Here is a 19,793-nt window from a genome sequence, read left to right on the forward strand (position 1 = left end):
TAGATAAGGGTGGTCGGGGAATATATCAGTAATAGGACACTGGCCCTATTAGATAAGGATGGTCGGGGAATATATCAGTAATAGGACACTGGCCCTATTACATAAGGGTGGTTGGGGAATATATCAGTAATAGAACACTGGCCCTAATACATAAGGGTGGTCGGGGAATATATCAGTAATAGGACACTGGCCCTATTAGATAAGGGTGGTCGGGGAATATATCAGTAATAGGACACTGGCCCTATTAGATAAGGATGGTAGGGGAATATATCAGTAATAGGACATTGGCCCTATTACATAAGGGTGGTCGGGAATATATCAGTAATAGGACACTGGCCCTATTAGATAAGGGGGGGGTCGGGGAATATATCAGTAATAGGACACTGGCCCTATTAGATAAGGGTGGTCGGGGAATATATCAGTAATAGGACACTGGCCCTATTAGATAAGGATGGTCGGGGAATATATCAGTAATAGGACACTGGCCCTAATACATAAGGGTGGTCGGGGAATATATCAGTAATAGAACACTGGCCCTAATACATAAGGGTGGTCGGGGAATATATCAGTAATAGAACACTGGCCCTATTACATAAGGGTGGTCGGGGAATATATCAGTAATAGGACACTGGCCCTATTAGATAAGGGTGGTCGGGGAATATATCAGTAATAGGACACTGGCCCTATTAGATAAGGATGGTAGGGGAAAAGTTGTTGGTCACTATTTGCAGTTTCTGAGCTGGAAGAGTCCATTGTGTGGGGGGAGATCTGTGCTGGTGTCTTCCTGGATGCTGGATGACTGTATATGAGCAGCAGTGTAATATGAAGATATCCTGTGTAATATAGAGGAGGAGGAGACATAAGTAGTGTAGCAGTAACCTCTGTCCTCAGTGCGGTGTTTTTCTTCAGTGTTCTATGGCTGCAGCTGTGTGTGTGTGTGTGTGTGTGTGTGTGTGTGTGTGTGCGTGCGTGTGTGTGCTATGGCTGCAGCTGTGTGTGTGTGTGCGTGCGTGTGTGTGTGTGTGTGTGCGTGTGTGTGCTATGGCTGCAGCTGTGTGTGTGTGTGTGTGTGTGCGTGCGTGTGTGTGCTATGGCTGCAGCTGTGTGTGTGTGTGTGTGTGTGTGTGTGCGCGTGCGTGCGTGTGTGTGCGTGCGTGTGCTATGGCTGCAGCTGTGTGATACAGTTCCCCATAAAGAGCTGATAGAGAAGTTGGAGAAAATTGAACTTAATCCCTGGACAGTTCAGTGGATTTGTGGTTGGCTGAAGGAGAGATATCAGAGGGTTGTTGGTAATGGTGAATATTCCGAGCAGAGACTGGTTACACGTGGTGTGCCACAAGGGTCTGTTCTGGGTCCTATTCTTTTTAATATGTTTGTAAGTGACATAGGAGAAGGGTTGGTAGGTAAGGATAGTGACATAGGAGAAGGGTTGGTAGGTAAGGATAGTGACATAGGAGAAGGGTTGGTAGGTAAGGATAGTGACATAGGAGAAGGGTTGGTGGGTAAGGATAGTGACATAGGAGAAGGGTTGGTAGGTAAGGATAGTGACATAGGAGAAGGGTTGGTGGGTAAGGATAGTGACATAGGAGAAGGGTTGGTAGGTAAGGATAGTGACATAGGAGAAGGGTTGGTAGGTAAGGATAGTGACATAGGAGAAGGGTTGGTAGGTAAGGATAGTGACATAGGAGAAGGGTTGGTGGGTAAGGATAGTGACATAGGAGAAGGGTTGGTAGGTAAGGATAGTGACATAGGAGAAGGGTTGGTGGGTAAGGATAGTGACATAGGAGAAGGTTGGTAGGTAAGGATAGTGACATAGGAGAAGGGTTGGTAGGTAAGGATAGTGACATAGGAGAAGGGTTGGTAGGTAAGGATAGTGACATAGGAGAAGGGTTGGTAGGTAAGGATAGTGACATAGGAGAAGGGTTGGTAGGTAAAGTTTGTCTGTTTGCTGACAACACAAAAGTGTGCAATAGGGTGGATATTCCTGGAGGTGTCAGTAATATGGAAAATGATTTAGCTTTGCTAGATACGTGGTCCAAACAGTGGAAATTGAAGTTCAACGTTTCCAAATGTAAAATAATGCACTTGGGGAGGAGGAATCCTCTATCCGAGTATCACATCGGCAGTACTGTGTTGGAAAAGACTTCAGAAGAGAAGGATTTATCGGTAGTGATTTCTGACAGCCTTAAAATGAGTCACCAGTGCAACCAGGCGGTGGGGAAAGCTAATCGTATGCTGGGGTGTATATATATATAATGGTATGCTGGGGTGTATATATATAATGGTATGCTGGGGTGTATATATATAATCGTATGCTGGGGTGTATATATATATAATGGTATGCTGGGGTGTATATATATAATGGTATGCTGGGGTGTATATATATATTGGTATGCTGGGGTGTATAGCTAGAGGTATAACCAGTAGGAAGAGGGAGATTGTGATCCCGCTGTATACAGCTCTGGTGATATCACATCTGGAATACTGTGTCCAGTTCTGGAGACCTCACCTACAAAAGGACATTGATAAAATAGAACCGGTCCAAAGACGGGCTACAAAAATGGTGGAGGGTGTCAGGCATAAACCATATCAGGAAAGACTTAAAGATTTGAATCTGTATAGTCTGGAGGAAAGACGGGAAAGGGGGGACATGATTGAAACCTTTAAGTATGTTACAGGACTAAATAAGGTTCAAGAGGGGAGTGTTTTTAGTAAAAAACTGAGCTCAAGAACAAGAGGAGACAGTGAGAGGTTACTGGGGGAAAGATCAGAAGCAATGTGAGAAAATATTATTTTACTGAAAGAGTAGTAGATACCTGTAACAAACTTCCAGCAGAGGTGGTTGGTAAATCTACAATAACAGAATTTAAACACGCCTGGGATAGACATATATCTATCCTAAGATAATAAGAAAGAAAATACTAAAAGGGCAGACTAGATGGACCCTGTGGTCTTTTTCTGCCTACAATCTTCTATGTTTCCATCTCTCTTCCCACCGACGCTGCCGCCTCCATTGCCCGCAATTTCCCTTTTAGATGGCAACGGGATCACCTTACATATCTTGGAGTAAATGTTTCTGCCGACCTTACCCGTCTATACTCCCTTAACTACCAACCCCTCTTAGAGCGCACACTGAAAGACCTCCAGACATATAATAAAAAAAACCTATCCTGGTTTGGCCGAATTAATGTTATAAAAATGGACATTCTCCCCCGCTTCCTGTATATCTTTCAAACTACTCCTATCATGCCCCCCCCCCATCTTCTTCCGCAGATTGCGTACAGCATTTCTAAAGTTCATTTGGTATAGCTCACGCCCTAGGATCAAATACTCCACTCTCTCCCGACACAAGTCAGATGGGGGTATGGGTTTACCCGATCTGCGTCCGTACCATCGGGCCTCCGTTCTTATGCGCCTGCTAGATTGGCGGTACAGTGCTGACTGAAAACAATGGGTCAGGCTTGAACAAAGGGAGATCCAGCACCCTATATCTAACGTTCCATGGCTCCCTCCGACTGCCGCCTCTCCTTTTTCAGCGGACTTTCCCTTGCCCAGAGTGGCATTACACTTGTGGCGCCGCCTGGTGCGGGGTAACATACTTTCCAGATCCTTTAGCCCGCTCACCCCACTCTTCTTTAACCCTGACTTCCCCCCGGCATACAGGAAAGATACGCTTTTGCTTTAGAAGGCCCAGGATAATCCCTGCTTCCAGACAGTGCTGGACGGCAAACCCCTTCCCTCCCTTGAGGATCTGCAGATGCGTTCCGACTCCACCAAGCTCTCCTGGCTCGAATACTCTCAGCTCAGCTCCTACCTTAGCCCTCGTGGGGGCCGCAGCTCCCTGTTGTCTACCCCTACTTCCTTTGAATCCCTATTCCTCTTGGACTCTCCTCCTGAGCACTGTATCTCTGTGATATATCGCCTTCTCCAGCAGGATGGGGCGGACGACCCCCCCTGTGAGGGCCGGATGTGTCGGGGCAGTGAGGGCCGGATGTGTCGGGGCAGTGAGGGCCGGATGTGTCGGGGCAGTGAGGGCCGGCTGTGTCGGGGCAGTGAGGGCCGGATGTGTCGGGGCAGTGAGGGCCGGATGTGTCGGGGCAGTGAGAGCCGGATGTGTCGGGGCAGTGAGGGCCGGATGTGTCGGGGCAGTGAGGGCCGGATGTGTCGGGGCAGTGAGGGCCGGATGTGTCGGGGCAGTGAGGGCCGGATGTGTCGGGGCAGTGAGGGCCGGATGTGTCGGGGCAGTGAGGGCCGGATGTGTCGGGGCAGTGAGGGCCGGATGTGTCGGGGCAGTGAGGGCCGGATGTGTCGGGGCAGTGAGGGCCGGATGTGTCGGGGCAGTGAGGGCCGGATGTGTCGGGGCAGTGAGTCCCAGAGTATGGGGGAGGCTCGGGCAAAGTCTTGGAGGTGTTTGTGCGAGGTACAAACAAGGGGGAGCGCAGACGGAGGTCACTGGAGGATCAGAGGTTGTGTGAGGGACGGTAGCGGGATATCAGGTCAGAGATGTACGGAGGGGACAGGGTGTGGACGGCCGTGTATGTCGTGGTCAACAATTTAAAGTGAATACAATGAGCAATGGGGAGCCAGTGGAGGGATTGGCAGAGGGGAGAGGCAGAGGCGAGGGGAAAGGTGGATTAGTCGGGCAGCAGAATTAAGGATAGACTGAATCGGAGCGAGGGAGTTAGATGGAGGCCAAAGTGGTGGATAGAGGTGGTCGGAGGCCTGAATATGTGGTTTAAAAAACAAGGCAGAGTCAAAGGTGACCCCAAGGCAGCGGACTGTATATATTTATTTATGGAATGTATGTATATAAATGCTGGTATGTATGGATGGGATGCATCTTTGTGTATATGGATGGATGGGTAGTATGTATGTATGTGTATGTATATACCGGTATGTATGGATGGAATGCATCTTTGTGTATATGGATGGATAGATGGGTAGTATGAATGTGTGTGTATGTATATACCGGTATGTATGGATGGAATGCATCTTTGTGTATATGGATGGATGGATGGGTAGTATGAATGTGTGTGTATGTATATACCGGTATGTATGGATGGAATGCATCTTTGTGTATATGGATGGATGGGCAATATGAATGTGTGTGTATGTATATACCGGTATGTATTGATGGAATGCATCTTTGTGTGTGTCTATGTGAGTGTGTATGTATTTATGTAGCTATGTGTGTATGTATGGAATGTATGTATATACCGGTATGTATGTATGTATGGGATGCATCATTGTGTGTATGTATGTATGTGAGTATGTATGTATGGAATGTATGATGCAACATGGAGAGAACTGCACATCACACCTATGGCTGATACTAATGCCGCTCGGCTAATTTTAAAAACCAACGCCAGGATGTTGGTATATAATTTGATCAAACCATACTGGCCCGTGTACCACCGCGCAGGTCCCCTGGTTCACACGGGTCCCTACGCTAACTCCACACTGTGCCGGTCAGCGACTGCCAACCCCGCAAAGCGTGCACATGCAGGGAAGGGAGGCCATGGAACGGCCCTGCAACCCCAATGTCACAGGACCAAACTCAAAGTGCCCCCCCCCCAAACCCAGCTGGCACCACTAGCGGAGAAGGCTGCCCCCAAACAACACAAGTATGAATATGGTATTACACTCACCACAACTGCTGCAGACAGAATGGATATACCTGTGCTCACATGTCAGTACCTCCATGTTTTTCCCATTCTGTCTGCAGCAGTGGTGGTGAGTGTAATACCATATTCATACTTGTGTTGTTTGGGGGCAGCCTTCTCTGCCGGTGGTGCCGGCTGGGTATTGGTGGGGCATTTTGGGTCTGGTCCTGTGACATTGGGGTTGCAGAGCCATTCTATGGCCTCCCTTCCCTGCACGTGCACACTTTGCAGGGGTTGCAGTCGCTGACCGACACGGTGTGGAATTAGCGTAGGGACCCGTGAACCAGGAGACCTGCACGTGGTACACGGGGCTATTATGGTTTGCTCAAATTATATACAGACACCCTGGTGTTGAATTTCAAAATAGACCTAACGCCATTAGTATCAGCCATAGATGGGATGTGCAACCGTTCCTTTCTCTCCATGTCGTATAATATATAATATACTCGACTATACCAGAGATGTATAATAATATAATATACTTGGCTATACCAAAGATGTATAATATATAATAATATAATTTACTTGGCTATACCAGAGATGTATAATATAATATACTCGGCTATACAGAGATGTATAATATATAATAATATAATATAATCTGCTATACCAGAGATGTATAATATACTCGGCTATACCAGAGATGTATAATATATAATAATATAATATAATATAATCTGCTATACCAGAGATGTATAATGTATAATATAATATACTCGGCTATACCAGAGATGTATAATATATAATAATATAATATAATCGGCTATACCAGAGATGTATAATAATATAATATACTCGGCTATACCAGAGATGTATAATATATAATAATATAATATAATCGGCTATACCAGAGATGTATAATAATATAATATAATCGGCTATACCAGAGATGTATAATAATATAATATACTCGGCTATACCAGAGATGTATAATAATATAATATACTCGGCTATACCAGAGATGTATAATAATATAATATAACCGGCTATACCAGAGATGTATAATACAATATAATATACTTGGCTATACCAAAGATGTATAATATATAATAATATAATTTACTTGGCTATACCAGAGATGTATAATATAATATACTCGGCTATACAGAGATGTATAATATATAATAATATAATATAATCTGCTATACCAGAGATGTATAATGTATAATATAATATACTCGGCTATACCAGAGATGTATAATATATAATAATATAATATAATCGGCTATACCAGAGATGTATAATAATATAATATAATCGGTTATACCAGAGATGTATAATAATATAATATACTCGGTTATACCAGAGATGTATAATAATATAATATAATCGGCTATACCAGAGATGTATAATAATATAATATACTCTGCTATACCAGAAATGTATAATAATATAATATACTCGGCTTTACCAGAGATGTATAATAATATAATATAACCGGCTATACCAGAGATGTATAATACAATATAATCGGCTATACCAGAAATGTATAATAATATAATATACTCGGCTATACCAGAAATGTATAATAATATAATATACTCGGCTATACCAGAGATGTATAATAATATAATATAACCGGCTATACCAGAGATGTATAATACAATATAATCGGCTATACCAGAGATGTATAATATATAATATTCAGCTTATACCACAGACGGATGACTATCCAGGGACCATGTGACTATTTTCCTGCTTTCTTGCTGTGATGCTGAAGTCTGGGATTTTCCCCCTTTGTACTTGCAGTTGCATCTAAGATCCGCTACCTTCATGAGTACCACCACCGGGTCATCCATAACACCTACCCAGTGCCAACAGGAACAGACATCGCCAACACCCTGAAGTACTTCTCCCAGACACTGTTAAGGTGAGATTTCAGTATTTTTAGTGTAAAGTCAATGGAGAAAAGAAAAGCCGCTAGATTCCTGCCTGGATTTCTGCCCTGTCAATGCTCCTGACAATTCTATTAGCCACTTGGTCTCCGCTGCTGGATCGGCACTATCCGATACCAAAGGACATTTCCTCCTACAGACATAACCTCATCTACATACATTGATACCAGCTGGGTGACCACCAACATGGCTGCCATTACATCTCCTAAGTGCAGCTTTCCGAGGCATGAGAGGCAATCTTCCTACGTGGCAGCGATATGGAAGCTGGCGTTGTGTCACTGCATAACCAGGCCGGCAGCTAGGAACGCTGTGTTGCTTTGGGTCACTAGTTTTATCTATGATGACCAGGCTAGTTAGAAAGCTAGGTGAGGTGTCAGGGCAGCTGTATTGGTTGTCACCCAGCTTTGGATGACATAATATAGAGCAGGGATGGGGAACCTTCCACCCTTCAGCTGTTACAAAACTACAATTCCCACAGCTTTGGCTGTCCAGGCATGATGGCAATTGTAGTTCTGCAAAAGCTGGAGGTCTGAAGGTTCCCCACACCTAACATAGGTTCTGCTTTAAGGAGGACATGTACTTTAATGTTCATGGATTATATGTTTCTATCCCCGGCAACGACCCGGGAATCACGTGGTTAATATTATTGCAACTCAATTCCCATTACTCATATATTCAGTTCATTAAAGGATGTCAATGTATGAAAGGTGATATGGATGGCAGTGTATGAGAGAAGTACGGATGGCAGTGTATGAGAAGGGTATGGATGGCAGTGTATGTGAGGGGGTATGGATGGCAGTGTATGTGAGGGGTACGGATGGCAGTGTATGTGAGGAGTATGGATGGCAGTGTATGAGAGAAGTACGGATGGCAGTGTATGAGAGAAGTACGGATGGCAGTGTATGAGAAGGGTATGGATGGCAGTGTATGTGAGGGGTATGGATGGCAGTGTATGTGAGGGGTATGGATGGCAGTGTATGTGAGGGGGTATGGATGGCAGTGTATGTGAGGGGGTATGGATGGCAGTGGATGTGAGGAGTATGGATGGCAGTGTATGTGAGGAGTATGGATGGCAGTGTATGTGAGGGGGTATGGATGTCAGTGTATGAGAGAGGTACGGATGGCAGTGTATGTGAGGGGGTATGGATGGCAGTGTATGAGAGGGGTATGGATGGCAGTGTATGTGAGGGGTATGGATGGCAGTGTATGTGAGGGGTATGGATGGCAGTGTATGAGAGGGGTATGGATGGCAGTGTATGAGAGGGGTATGGATGGCAGTGTATGTGAGGGGTATGGATGGCAGTGTATGTGAGGGGTATGGATGGCAGTGTATGAGAGAGGTACAGATGGCAGTGTATGAGAGGAGTATGGATGGCAGTGTATGAGAGAGGTACAGATGGCAGTGTATGTGAGGAGTATGGATGGCAGTGTATGAGAGAAGTACGGATGAGAGAAGTACGGATGGCAGTGTATGTGAGGGGTATGGATGGCAGTGTATGTGAGGGGGTATGGATGGCAGTGTATGTGAGGGGGTATGGATGGCAGTGTATGTGAGGAGTATGGATGGCAGTGTATGTGAGGAGTATGGATGGCAGTGTATGTGAGGAGTATGGATGGCAGTGTATGTGAGGAGTATGGATGGCAGTGTATGTGAGGGGGTATGGATGTCAGTGTATGAGAGAGGTACGGATGGCAGTGTATGTGAGGGGGTATGGATGGCAGTGTATGTGAGGGGTATGGATGGCAGTGTATGTGAGGGGTATGGATGGCAGTGTATGAGAGGGGTATGGATGGCAGTGTATGTGAGGGGTATGGATGGCAGTGTATGTGAGGGGTATGGATGGCAGTGTATGTGAGGGGTATGGATGGCAGTGTATGTGAGGGGGTATGGATGGCAGTGTATGTGAGGGGTATGGATGGCAGTGTATGAGGAGTATGGATGGCAGTGTATGAGAGGGGGTATGGATGGCAGTGTATGTGAGGGGTATGGATGGCAGTGTATGAGGAGTATGGATGGCAGTGTATGTGAGGGGTATGGATGGCAGTGTATGAGAGGGGTATGGATGGCAGTGTATGTGAGGGGTGTGGAGTGCAGCTCTGGAGTATAATACAAGATGTAACTCAGATTCAGTATTGTATGTACTCAGTGACCAGCAGAATAGTGAGTGCAGCTCTGGAGTATAATACATATGGATGGATGAATGTGGTGTTGTCAGGTGGTTACACATCTTTCTGTACTACCTGGTCACAGTGGATTCTTTTGCTGTCATTGGGTTCACCTTGTTTTATTGGACTCCCTGTCAGCAGAAGGGTTACAGTAGTCACACGATGGGCATTGATTCTCAGGATCCTGACTTGTGCTGTCACTCAGTTACCCAGACTGCAGACATCTTGTGTGATGGAGAGACATCATTGCAGTCTATCTGTACCAGATGCTTGGTCTGTTGAATTGTTGATGCAGCTTTATCTGTGTCTGGAGGATGAGACCTGATTATAGCAGTGCTCAGCATTGTATACAGATTGGACCTGACTATATGTATAGATTCTGCTCACATACTCTGTTTATTGGTATTGAGCTGCAGCACAAGTCAGCAGAATAGGGGTTAATGTATCACGCTCTGAGTGTATCATATTATGATGTTATAGTTATAATGAGTTTCCAGTGTACTGCAATGTATTGTCATCTAGATTATAACTCTTTAAGGGAAGGTCCATTCACAGGGACTACTTTTTGCATAATCCTTTGTGCAGTTGTCAGTCAGACTGCTGAATATCGGCTGGAGAAAACCCTGTCAGTTCACACAATGGAGTGAGCGGCTCTGGCTCTGGCCGCACGCTCCATTGTGTGCTTTGGGGAGTTCTGATGTGGGCGCACACGGATGGCCCTCATCAGAACTCATCAGCGCAAAAGATCATCCGGTCAGGGTGATCGTTTCTAAGACCCGACCAGTCTCGTACCAAATGTGAATAAAGCCTAATACTTCACATTAATTTAGGTTACACTTTTCTATTATTTTTAACTCATTTTACAACATCTTCCAACGTGCAGAATTAATGCCGGTATTGTTATAACAAAAAATCTTTAATAAAATATCTTTAAAAAAAAAAAGAAAACCTCTCCTGACTGGAAAGAATACACCACTTCCTGCAGGACATACAGTAGCTGATAAGTACTGGAAGACTGGACATTTATTAATAGTAAATTATAGATCTCTGGCACTTTTTTTCTTTGGCTAAACTACCCCTTCAAGTGGGATGGCAGCAGGTAGGGGGTCACTGAATAATGAAACGTTCTGTCACTCCTAAAAGGGTTTTATTCCTAGACAGTGTAACCGTACAGTCCCAGGTGCCCCAGATTTATCACGCTGCTTCCAAACTCTGTCCAAAGACGTTCAGACCCGTACCGATCGGGAGATAGAGACGTGAGAAGATGCGCTGCAGTGTCTTCTCTGACGGCTCTAAGTCACATGAACTTTTGGATTTACAATGGAGCTTTATATGGCCCGACTGATCATGTGACTCAGAGCCGGGAGAGGACACGCTGCGGCCAGTGATTGGCTGATCCGGGACACTGCTACGGCCAGTGATTGGTTGAGCGCAGGCACAGTTACAGCCAGTGATTGGCTGAGCTGGGACACATCTGCGGCCAGTGATTGGCTGATCCCGGACACTGCTACGGCCAGTGATTGGCTGATCCGGGACACTGCTACGGCCAGTGACTGGCTGATCCGCGACACTGCTACGGCCAGTGATTGGCTGAGCCCAGGCACAGTTACAGCCAGTGACTGGCTGATCCGGGACACTGCTACGGCCAGTGATTGGCTGAGCCCAGGCACAGTTACAGCCAGTGATTGGCTGATCCGGGACACTGATACGGCCAGTGATTGGCTGATCCGGGACACTGCTATGGCCAGTGATTGGCTGATGCGGGACACTGCTACGGCCAGTGATTGGCTGATTCGGGACACTGCTGTGGCCAGTGATTGGTTGAGCCCAGGCACAGTTACAGCCAGTGATTGGCTGAGCCGGGACACATCTGCGGCCAGTGATTGGCTGATCCGGGACACTGCTACGGCCAGTGACTGGCTGATCCGGGACACTGCTGTGGCCAGTGATTGGTTGAGCCCAGGCACAGTTACAGCCAGTGATTGGCTGAGACGGGACACATCTGCGGCCAGTGATTGGCTGATCCCGGACACTGCTACGGCCAGTGATTGGCTGATCCGGGACACTGCTACGGCCAGTGACTGGCTGATCCGCGACACTGCTACGGCCAGTGATTGGCTGAGCCCAGGCACAGTTACAGCCAGTGACTGGCTGATCCGGGACACTGCTACGGCCAGTGATTGGCTGAGCCCAGGCACAGTTACAGCCAGTGATTGGCTGATCCGGGACACTGATACGGCCAGTGATTGGCTGATCCGGGACACTGCTATGGCCAGTGATTGGCTGATGCGGGACACTGCTATGGCCAGTGATTGGCTGATGCGGGACACTGCTACGGCCAGTGATTGGCTGATCCGCGACACTGCTACGGCCAGTGATTGGCTGATCCGGGACACTGCTATGGCCAGTGACTGGCTGATCTGCGACACTGCTACGGCCAGTGATTGGCTGATCCGGGACACTGCTATGGCCAGTGACTGGCTGATCTGCGACACTGCTACGGCCAGTGATTGGCTGATGCGGGACACTGCTACGGCCAGTGATTGGCTGATCCGGGACACTGCTACGGCCAGTGATTGGCTGATCCGGGACACTGCTACGGCCAGTGACTGGCAGATCCTCGACACTGCTACGGCCAGTGATTGCCTGATCCGGGACACTGCTACGGCCAGTGATTGGCTGAGCCTAGGCACAGTTACAGCCATTGATTGGCTGATCTGGGACACTGCTACGGCCAGTGATTGGCTGAGCCCAGGCACAGTTACAGCCAGTGATTGGCTGATCCGGGACATTGCTACGGCCAGTGATTGGCTGATGCGAAACACTGCTACGGCCAGTGATTGGCTGATCCGGGACACTGCTACGGACAGTGATTGGCTGATCTGCGGCACTGCTACGGCCAGTGATTGGCTGAGCCCAGGCACAGTTACAGCCAGTGATTGGCTGATTCGGGACACTTCTACGGCCAGTGATTGGCTGATCCGGGACACTGCTACGGCCAGTGATTGGCTGATCTGCGGCACTGCTACGGCCAGTGATTGGCTGATCTGCGGCACTGCTACGGCCAGTGATTGGCTGATCCAGGACACTGCTACGGCCAGTGACTGGCTGATCCAGGACACTGCTACGGCCAGTGACTGGCTGATCTGCGGCACTGCTACGGCCAGTGATTGGCTGATCTGGGACACTGCTACGGCCAGTGACTGGCTGATCCGCGACACTGCTACGGCCAGTGATTGGCTGATCCGGGATACTGCTGTGGCCAGTGATTGGCTGAGCCCAGGCACAGTTACAGCCAGTGATTGGCTGATCCGGGACACTTCTACGGCCAGTGATTGGCTGATCCGGGACACTGCTACGGCCAGTGACTGGCTGATCTGCGGCACTGCTACGGCCAGTGATTGGCTGATCCAGGACACTGCTACGGCCAGTGACTGGCTGATCTGCGGCACTGCTACGGCCAGTGATTGGCTGATCCGGGACACTGCTACGGCCAGTGATTGGCTGAGCCCAGGCACAGTTACAGCCAGTAATTGGCTGATCTGGGACACTGCTACGGCCAGTGATTGGCTGAGCCCAGGCACAGTTACAGCCAGTGATTGGCTGATCTGGGACACTGCTACGGCCAGTGACTGGCTGATCCGCGACACTGCTAAGGCCAGTGATTGGCTGATCCGGGACACTGCTACGGCCAGTGATTGGCTGAGCCCAGGCACAGTTACAGCCAGTAATTGGCTGAGCCGGGACACCTCTGCGGCCAGTGATTGGCTGAGCCTGGACACCTCTACGGCCAGTGATTGGCTGAGCCCAGGCACAGTTACAGCCAGTGATTGGCTGAGCCGGGACACCTCTGCGGCCAGTGATTGGCTGAGCCCAAACGTCACCACAGCAAGCAATTGGCTGAGCTTGGACACCGGCACGGCCAGTGACTGGCTGAGCAAATACTTCGCTACGCCAGGGATTGGCTGAGCCCAGACACTGCTTGTAGTCATTGACTACAGGTGTCTGGTGAAGAATTGAAAGACAAAGAGGGGGATTTATGAAGACCGGCGTACTCGTAGGCCCCGCCCCTGTCCTCCTGGCTGAAATCACCTGTGAGTGAATCCGGCCTACTGAGTGCCCAACTCTGCCCCCAGCGTACCAAATCTACACCTGCCTCCAGCCTGTGAGCAGGCATATACCATGATAAAGGAGGGGCGAATCTGCCCCCCTTCTCCCTGGCGCACGCCCCTGCAGTCCCCCAAAGTCTGTTAGAAAGTTTGTCACCTTTTATTATACAACAATGAAGCTTTATTGATATAAGACTGAACAACATCCTTCTAGCAATGGCTCATGTTGATGACTGCACAATGGAGGTAATGGTCACAGGATGGTTATCCTGATGTGGGCAGTGTGGTGGACTTCCCCTTCAAGATCATTTATTTCTAAGGTATTCTAAATGAAGAATGTAATATTCTCTAAAACGGTTGTAAATGTCGGGTTATTATTGATGGTATATAGTCCAGCAGATGTTACAATGATGCGATTACATTGATCTATTACTATGAATCTGTATTTTTCTGCTAAATACTAGCTACCTATTACAAGCCCCATAGTGTACTGAGGTTACAGACCTGTCTGTGCCCCCATGACAACACTTCCTGTATATATGTCCCATAATTACACTGGGCCCTATACCAACCAATCACATCTATCCTTTCACTGTCTTGCTTGTGCTAAAAAGATAAAACTTGAATTTTGATTGGTGCTATGTTGCCTATTTACACAGGAAGTGTTGTCATGGGGGCATACACAGGGACACTATTAGGGCTTTAATAGGGATCTGGTGACTTTCCTTCAAAATAGATTTTGGTGCACTAAAATGTTTTACACAGGATGATGTCACAGGAGCGCCTTTAAAAGGATGATAATGGTGTAACTAACCTGGAATGGCCCCGCAGGCTTCTTATCCACAATGCTACCCGAGTCAGATCCCTCACTGGTCCCGAGTCAGATCCCTCACTGGTCCCGAGTCAGGTCCCTCATTGGTCCCAAATCAGATCCCTCACAGGTCCCGAGTCAGGTCCCTCACTGGTCCTGAATCAGATCCCTCACTGGTCCCTAGACAGGTCCCGAATCAGATCCCTCACAGGTCCCGAATCAGATCCCTCACTGGTCCCAAATCAGATCCCTCACTGGTCCCGAGTCAGATCCCTCACTGGTCCCGAGTCAGATCCCTCACTGGTCCCGAGTCAGATCCCTCACTGGTCCCGAGTCAGATCCCTCGCTGGTCCCGAGTCAGATCCCTCACTGGTCCCGAGTCAGGTCCCTCATTGGTCCCAAATCAGATCCCTCACAGGTCCCGAGTCAGGTCCCTCACTGGTCCTGAATCGGATCCCTCACTGGTCCCTAGACAGGTCCCGAATCAGATCCCTCACAGGTCCCGAATCAGATCCCTCACTGGTCCCAAATCAGATCCCTCACTGGTCCCGAGCCAGATCCCTCACTGGTCCCGAGTCAGATCCCTCACTGGTCCCGAGTCAGATCCCTCACTGGTCCCGAGTCAGATCCCTCACTGGTCCCGAGTCAGATCCCTCACTGGTCCCGAGTCAGATCCCTCACTGGTCCCGAATCAGATCCCTCACTGGTCCCGAGCCAGATCCCTCACTGGTCCCGAGTCAGATCCCTCACTGGTCCCGAGTCAGATCCCTCACTGGTCCCGAGTCAGATCCCTCACTGGTCCCGAGTCAGATCCCTCACTGGTCCCGAGTCAGATCCCTGACTGGTCCCGAGTCAGGTCCCTCACTGGTCCTGAATCAGATTCCTCACTGGTCCCGAGTCAGATCCCTCACTGGTCCCGAGCCAGATCCCTCATTGGTCCCGAGTCAGATCCCTGACTGGTCCCGAGTCAGGTCCCTCACTGGTCCTGAATCAGATCCCTCACTGGTCCCGAGTCAGATCCCTCACTGGTCCCGAGCCAGATCCCTCATTGGTCCCGAGTCAGATCCCTGACTGGTCCCGAGTCAGATCCCTGACTGGTCCCGAGTCAGGTCCCTCACTGGTTCCGAATCAGATCCCTCACTGGTCCCGAATCAGATCCCTCACTGGTCCCGAATCAGATCCCTCACTGGTCCCGAGACAGATCCCTCGCTGGTCCCGAGTCAGGTCGCTCACTGGTGACTCCACCAGCAGAATAGTGAGTGCAGCTCTGGAGTATAAGGCTATGTTCACACTACGTAAAACTACGGCCATAGTTTGGAGGAGTTGAACATAGCCTGCAATGGGATCCCGGCCGGAGTGTACACACATCGTATGGCTCTGGCCGGGATCCCATGCGGCGCGGAAAATAACTGACATGTCAGTTTTCTGCGGCCGAAATTCAGTGAATTCCAGCCACAGAAAGACCTGTCAGTTCACACAGTGAAGCGAGCGGCTCCGGACGTTTGCTTTACTTTGTGCTATGGGGAGCTCTGATGCGGGCGCGTGCTGATGCTCCTGCATCAGAGCTCTGCGGCCGGACGGATCATCCGGCCGGTACTTAAGCACCGGCCGTGATGATCAGGGCACAGACCGGCCGTTCTGTGACCCGGCCGGGATCACGGAATGGCCGGTCTGTTACGTAGTGTGAACATAGCCTAATACAGGATGTAACTCAGGAATATACTATATTGAATGGACACAGTGACTCTATGGTTTAGATAAATAGATGCAGATAAATACTATGTATACGCTGTAACATTGGGCACTTGTCCTTAGGGGTTATGGTCCTTTTAAAGGCACTCTTTGGTTATGTACAGGTTACCACTATTATGGGGTGACGTTATTTAGCACAGAGATGATACTGTGGGACTAGTCAGCCACCTATGAAGGTTGCAAGTTAACAAAATAGTGTTTGTATTGTTAAAATAATCTGTTTCCTCCCAGACATGGACAATGTTAAATTATAAGCGCATAATCCGCCATTGCCATTAGCTCCACCTATGCTACAAATCATCAATTATATCTTATTTTTCAAAGCTTCCTCCCAGTAGCTTAGTGAACATTTTTAGAAAGAAATATGATTTCTTAATCCATGTGCCTGTTGACTCCTCATTATGTCAGATGATACTGATGGAATGTCATGAAACAGTATCATAAAATACATACAGACATTATTTTGGTGCAATAAACATGTGTTTTTTAAGAAAGACTGAAACCTCTTAACAAACTCACATGTTTATTACTGGCTAAAAACATGTTTCTGGAAGTGCCACACCTATATTTTACAGGGTTCGATTTACATTCTTGTCAATAGATGGAAATCTAACAAAAAAAAACAACAAAAAAAGCAAAAACGATAAAAAAAAATATACAATGTAACAATTACAGTATGTCAGTAGGACTATGAGGCGATTGGATGCACGGATTGGCCAGATCCCCATCAGGTTTTGGATTTTGACAAAGCATGGGTGCCTGCAAAGCATGGGTGTGACACTGAAACATGCATCCTTATAGTTTTGCTCCTTATGAACCAGATAACACATGAGATGCAATGAGAATGTTGAGCAGAAACGAAAAAAAAAAATCAAAAATAAAAGAGAGAAATATAATTTTTTTTCAATTTCCTTTTTTTTGAGTGTGAAAGTGAAGAGATCTTAGTCTAGAGCCTGGCACCAGATTGGTAGGCATTGCATCTAATGTGGCGCGTATCTGGTGTTTTATTCTTTGTTTTACAGTGTCATTTCAATGTAATGTGCTGTTTTTTTGTGTCTTTGTTGTCTCTTTTTTTTCTTTGTCCCCTCAACAGCATTTTGTCCCGGTCAGGCAAGAAGGAAAATCAAGATGCCGCCAATTTGACAGTGCCCATGACTATGTGTCTTTTTCCTGTGCCATTCCCACTCACTCCATCTCTAAGACCACAGGTCAGTTCCATCAACCCTACTGTTACTCGCTCCCTCCTTTACAGCGTCCTGCGAGATTCTCCATCAGAACGAGGTCAACAAAGCCGAGATGCTCAGTTATCAGAGTACCCTTCATTGGACTATCAGGGGCTTTATGTGACTCTGGTGACCCTCTTGGATCTAGTCCCATTGCTTCAGCATGGCCAACATGGTAAGAAATGATTTACATTATTTTTACAATACAATAAAACAGATGGGGTGAAAGGGCAGAGTTTGGGGTCAAGGCAAATATGTAATCCTGTGTTTTTCTGCTTTAGTTCTATCTGTCACCTAGACAATGCTATCAAGTCTATCACCATCATGTTATAGAGCAGGAAGAGCTGAGCGGAGTGATATGTAACTTCATGGGAAAAGATTTAGTATAACTTGTTAATTGAAATCCCTGACCATTCTCTTTAAGGAGTCCAGTGGGCGGAGTTACTCAATGGACTGGACTCTTTAATCAGTTATACTGAATCTTTTCCCATGAAGCTATATATCACTCCGCTCAGCTCCTCCTGCTCTATAATATGATGCCAGTAACATAGGTAGCCATTTCATGGTGGCAGGTTCCCTTAAAGGGGTTATCCAGCGCTACAAAAACATGGCCACTTTTGCCCCACTCTTGTCTCCAGTTCAGGTGTGGTTTGCAAGTAAGCTCCATTTACTTCAATGGAACTGAGTTTCAAACCCAACCCAATGTGGAGACAAGAACAGGGCAAAAGTGGCCATGTTTTTGTAGCACTGGATAACCCCTTTAAAGCTTGTTGGGAAGCTTTATCCAAAACTTTGCTTAATCACTTCCCCTTAAAATATAGTTATTTGGGGCACTCTGCTGCCAGGATAGGTAGGGGACTGCCAGATGCAAGTGGTGGTGGGCTGAAATTGGTTGCTGGTTACAGGCACTCACCAACTTCATCAAGGCTAGCATTAAAGTGTAACTCTCATCTCTCAGCATGCCTGGAAATGTTATTGTACGGGCAGCGCCACTGTTTACAATGTGATCAACCACGCTGAACAATTCAGTCTCCAGCGCCCACCTGCTGGACTTTGTCAGCGTACCCTGCCGCCTGAGAGGTATGAGAGTTACACCTTAATAGAGAATAGTGCTAAAGTCTGGAAGGGAGGAGACATCTGTGACCTCAGTGATGAGGTACAGCAGGGGGGTTAAAGGGGTACTCCGGTGTCAGAAAATGTATTAAAAAAATCTTATATCTTATATAGTGTTATCATTTGTTCTGGCTTCAGTGTGGTTTTACGTGCTTCATCCCTGAAATGACATGGAAAGTAGAAGAACTACATGATGTGTATTGTCTCCAGCTCCCCAGCCTCTCCCACATCCTCTAATGTCACTGACTGTGAAGCTGGATGTGTCTGAGCTTTAGCCCCACCCCTGCCTGATGTCACCATCTCTGAGCAACCCCTCCAGCTTACATCACATAAACATATATATGTTTATTGGGACATTTAGGGAGGGTGCGATGTGCTTACAGCGATGCAGCATGCTGAGCAATGCCAAGGCAGACAGGGAATTAAAGCAGCAGAAGCTGCAACCTCACTGATGTGCAATTGTCTGCAGTTAACTAAGATGTTCTGTAACAGCTTTAGGTTTGGACCCGGCAGGAGTGCTGGGGGAGGGAAGGTGACAGGGTGGGAGGACTGTAATGAAGAGCTGAGGTAAAGAAATGCATTCTGGGAATTGTAGTACTAAGCAACTGCTCAAACAGGAAATGCAACCACACAATACAGGACTAAGAGTTCAAAACGAATGACTTTGGTGGTGTCCGAGCGGGGGCAGACAGGTAAGCAATGCCTCCGACCTATGCTTCTGCAGCAGGTTTTTTACCTGATGTGTTTAGCGACATTTTGTTGTATACTTGTATTTCCCTACCCTGGACATTGATGTAAGAATCGCCCATGGATTGCTGGGAAAGGAGTTCTGGGGGATTCTGTCACTCATCCCCGCCTGAGGCCGTGCGCATCTCCGCCTGTGCCATAGACTCAATATAGACTCAATTCTATGGGCAGGCAGATTCTGCCGTCCACTGAAAGAATTGACATGTCAATTCTTTTGGCGGATGGTGGAATTTGCCTGCCCATAGAACTGAGTCTATGGCACAGGCGGAGATGCATGGCGCATACCATACAAGCCGCAGCAGGGTCCAAAACTG

General features: G+C 47.6%; 1 protein-coding gene across 1 annotated transcript in view; it reads left to right on the forward strand.

The window, feature by feature from the left end:
- Positions 1-19,793, forward strand: part of UNC79 (unc-79 homolog, NALCN channel complex subunit) — a 137,658-nt gene that overhangs the window by 14,414 nt on the left and 103,451 nt on the right. Inside the window, exons 2-3 of the mRNA XM_069951065.1 lie at positions 7,413-7,533; positions 17,490-17,794. Coding sequence (XP_069807166.1) covers positions 7,413-7,533; positions 17,490-17,794 — 426 coding nt within the window. The remainder of the gene's footprint in view (positions 1-7,412; positions 7,534-17,489; positions 17,795-19,793) is intronic.

Source organism: Dendropsophus ebraccatus, chromosome 13, assembly GCF_027789765.1.
Source record: "Dendropsophus ebraccatus isolate aDenEbr1 chromosome 13, aDenEbr1.pat, whole genome shotgun sequence".
Lineage (NCBI taxonomy): Eukaryota > Metazoa > Chordata > Amphibia > Anura > Hylidae > Dendropsophus > Dendropsophus ebraccatus.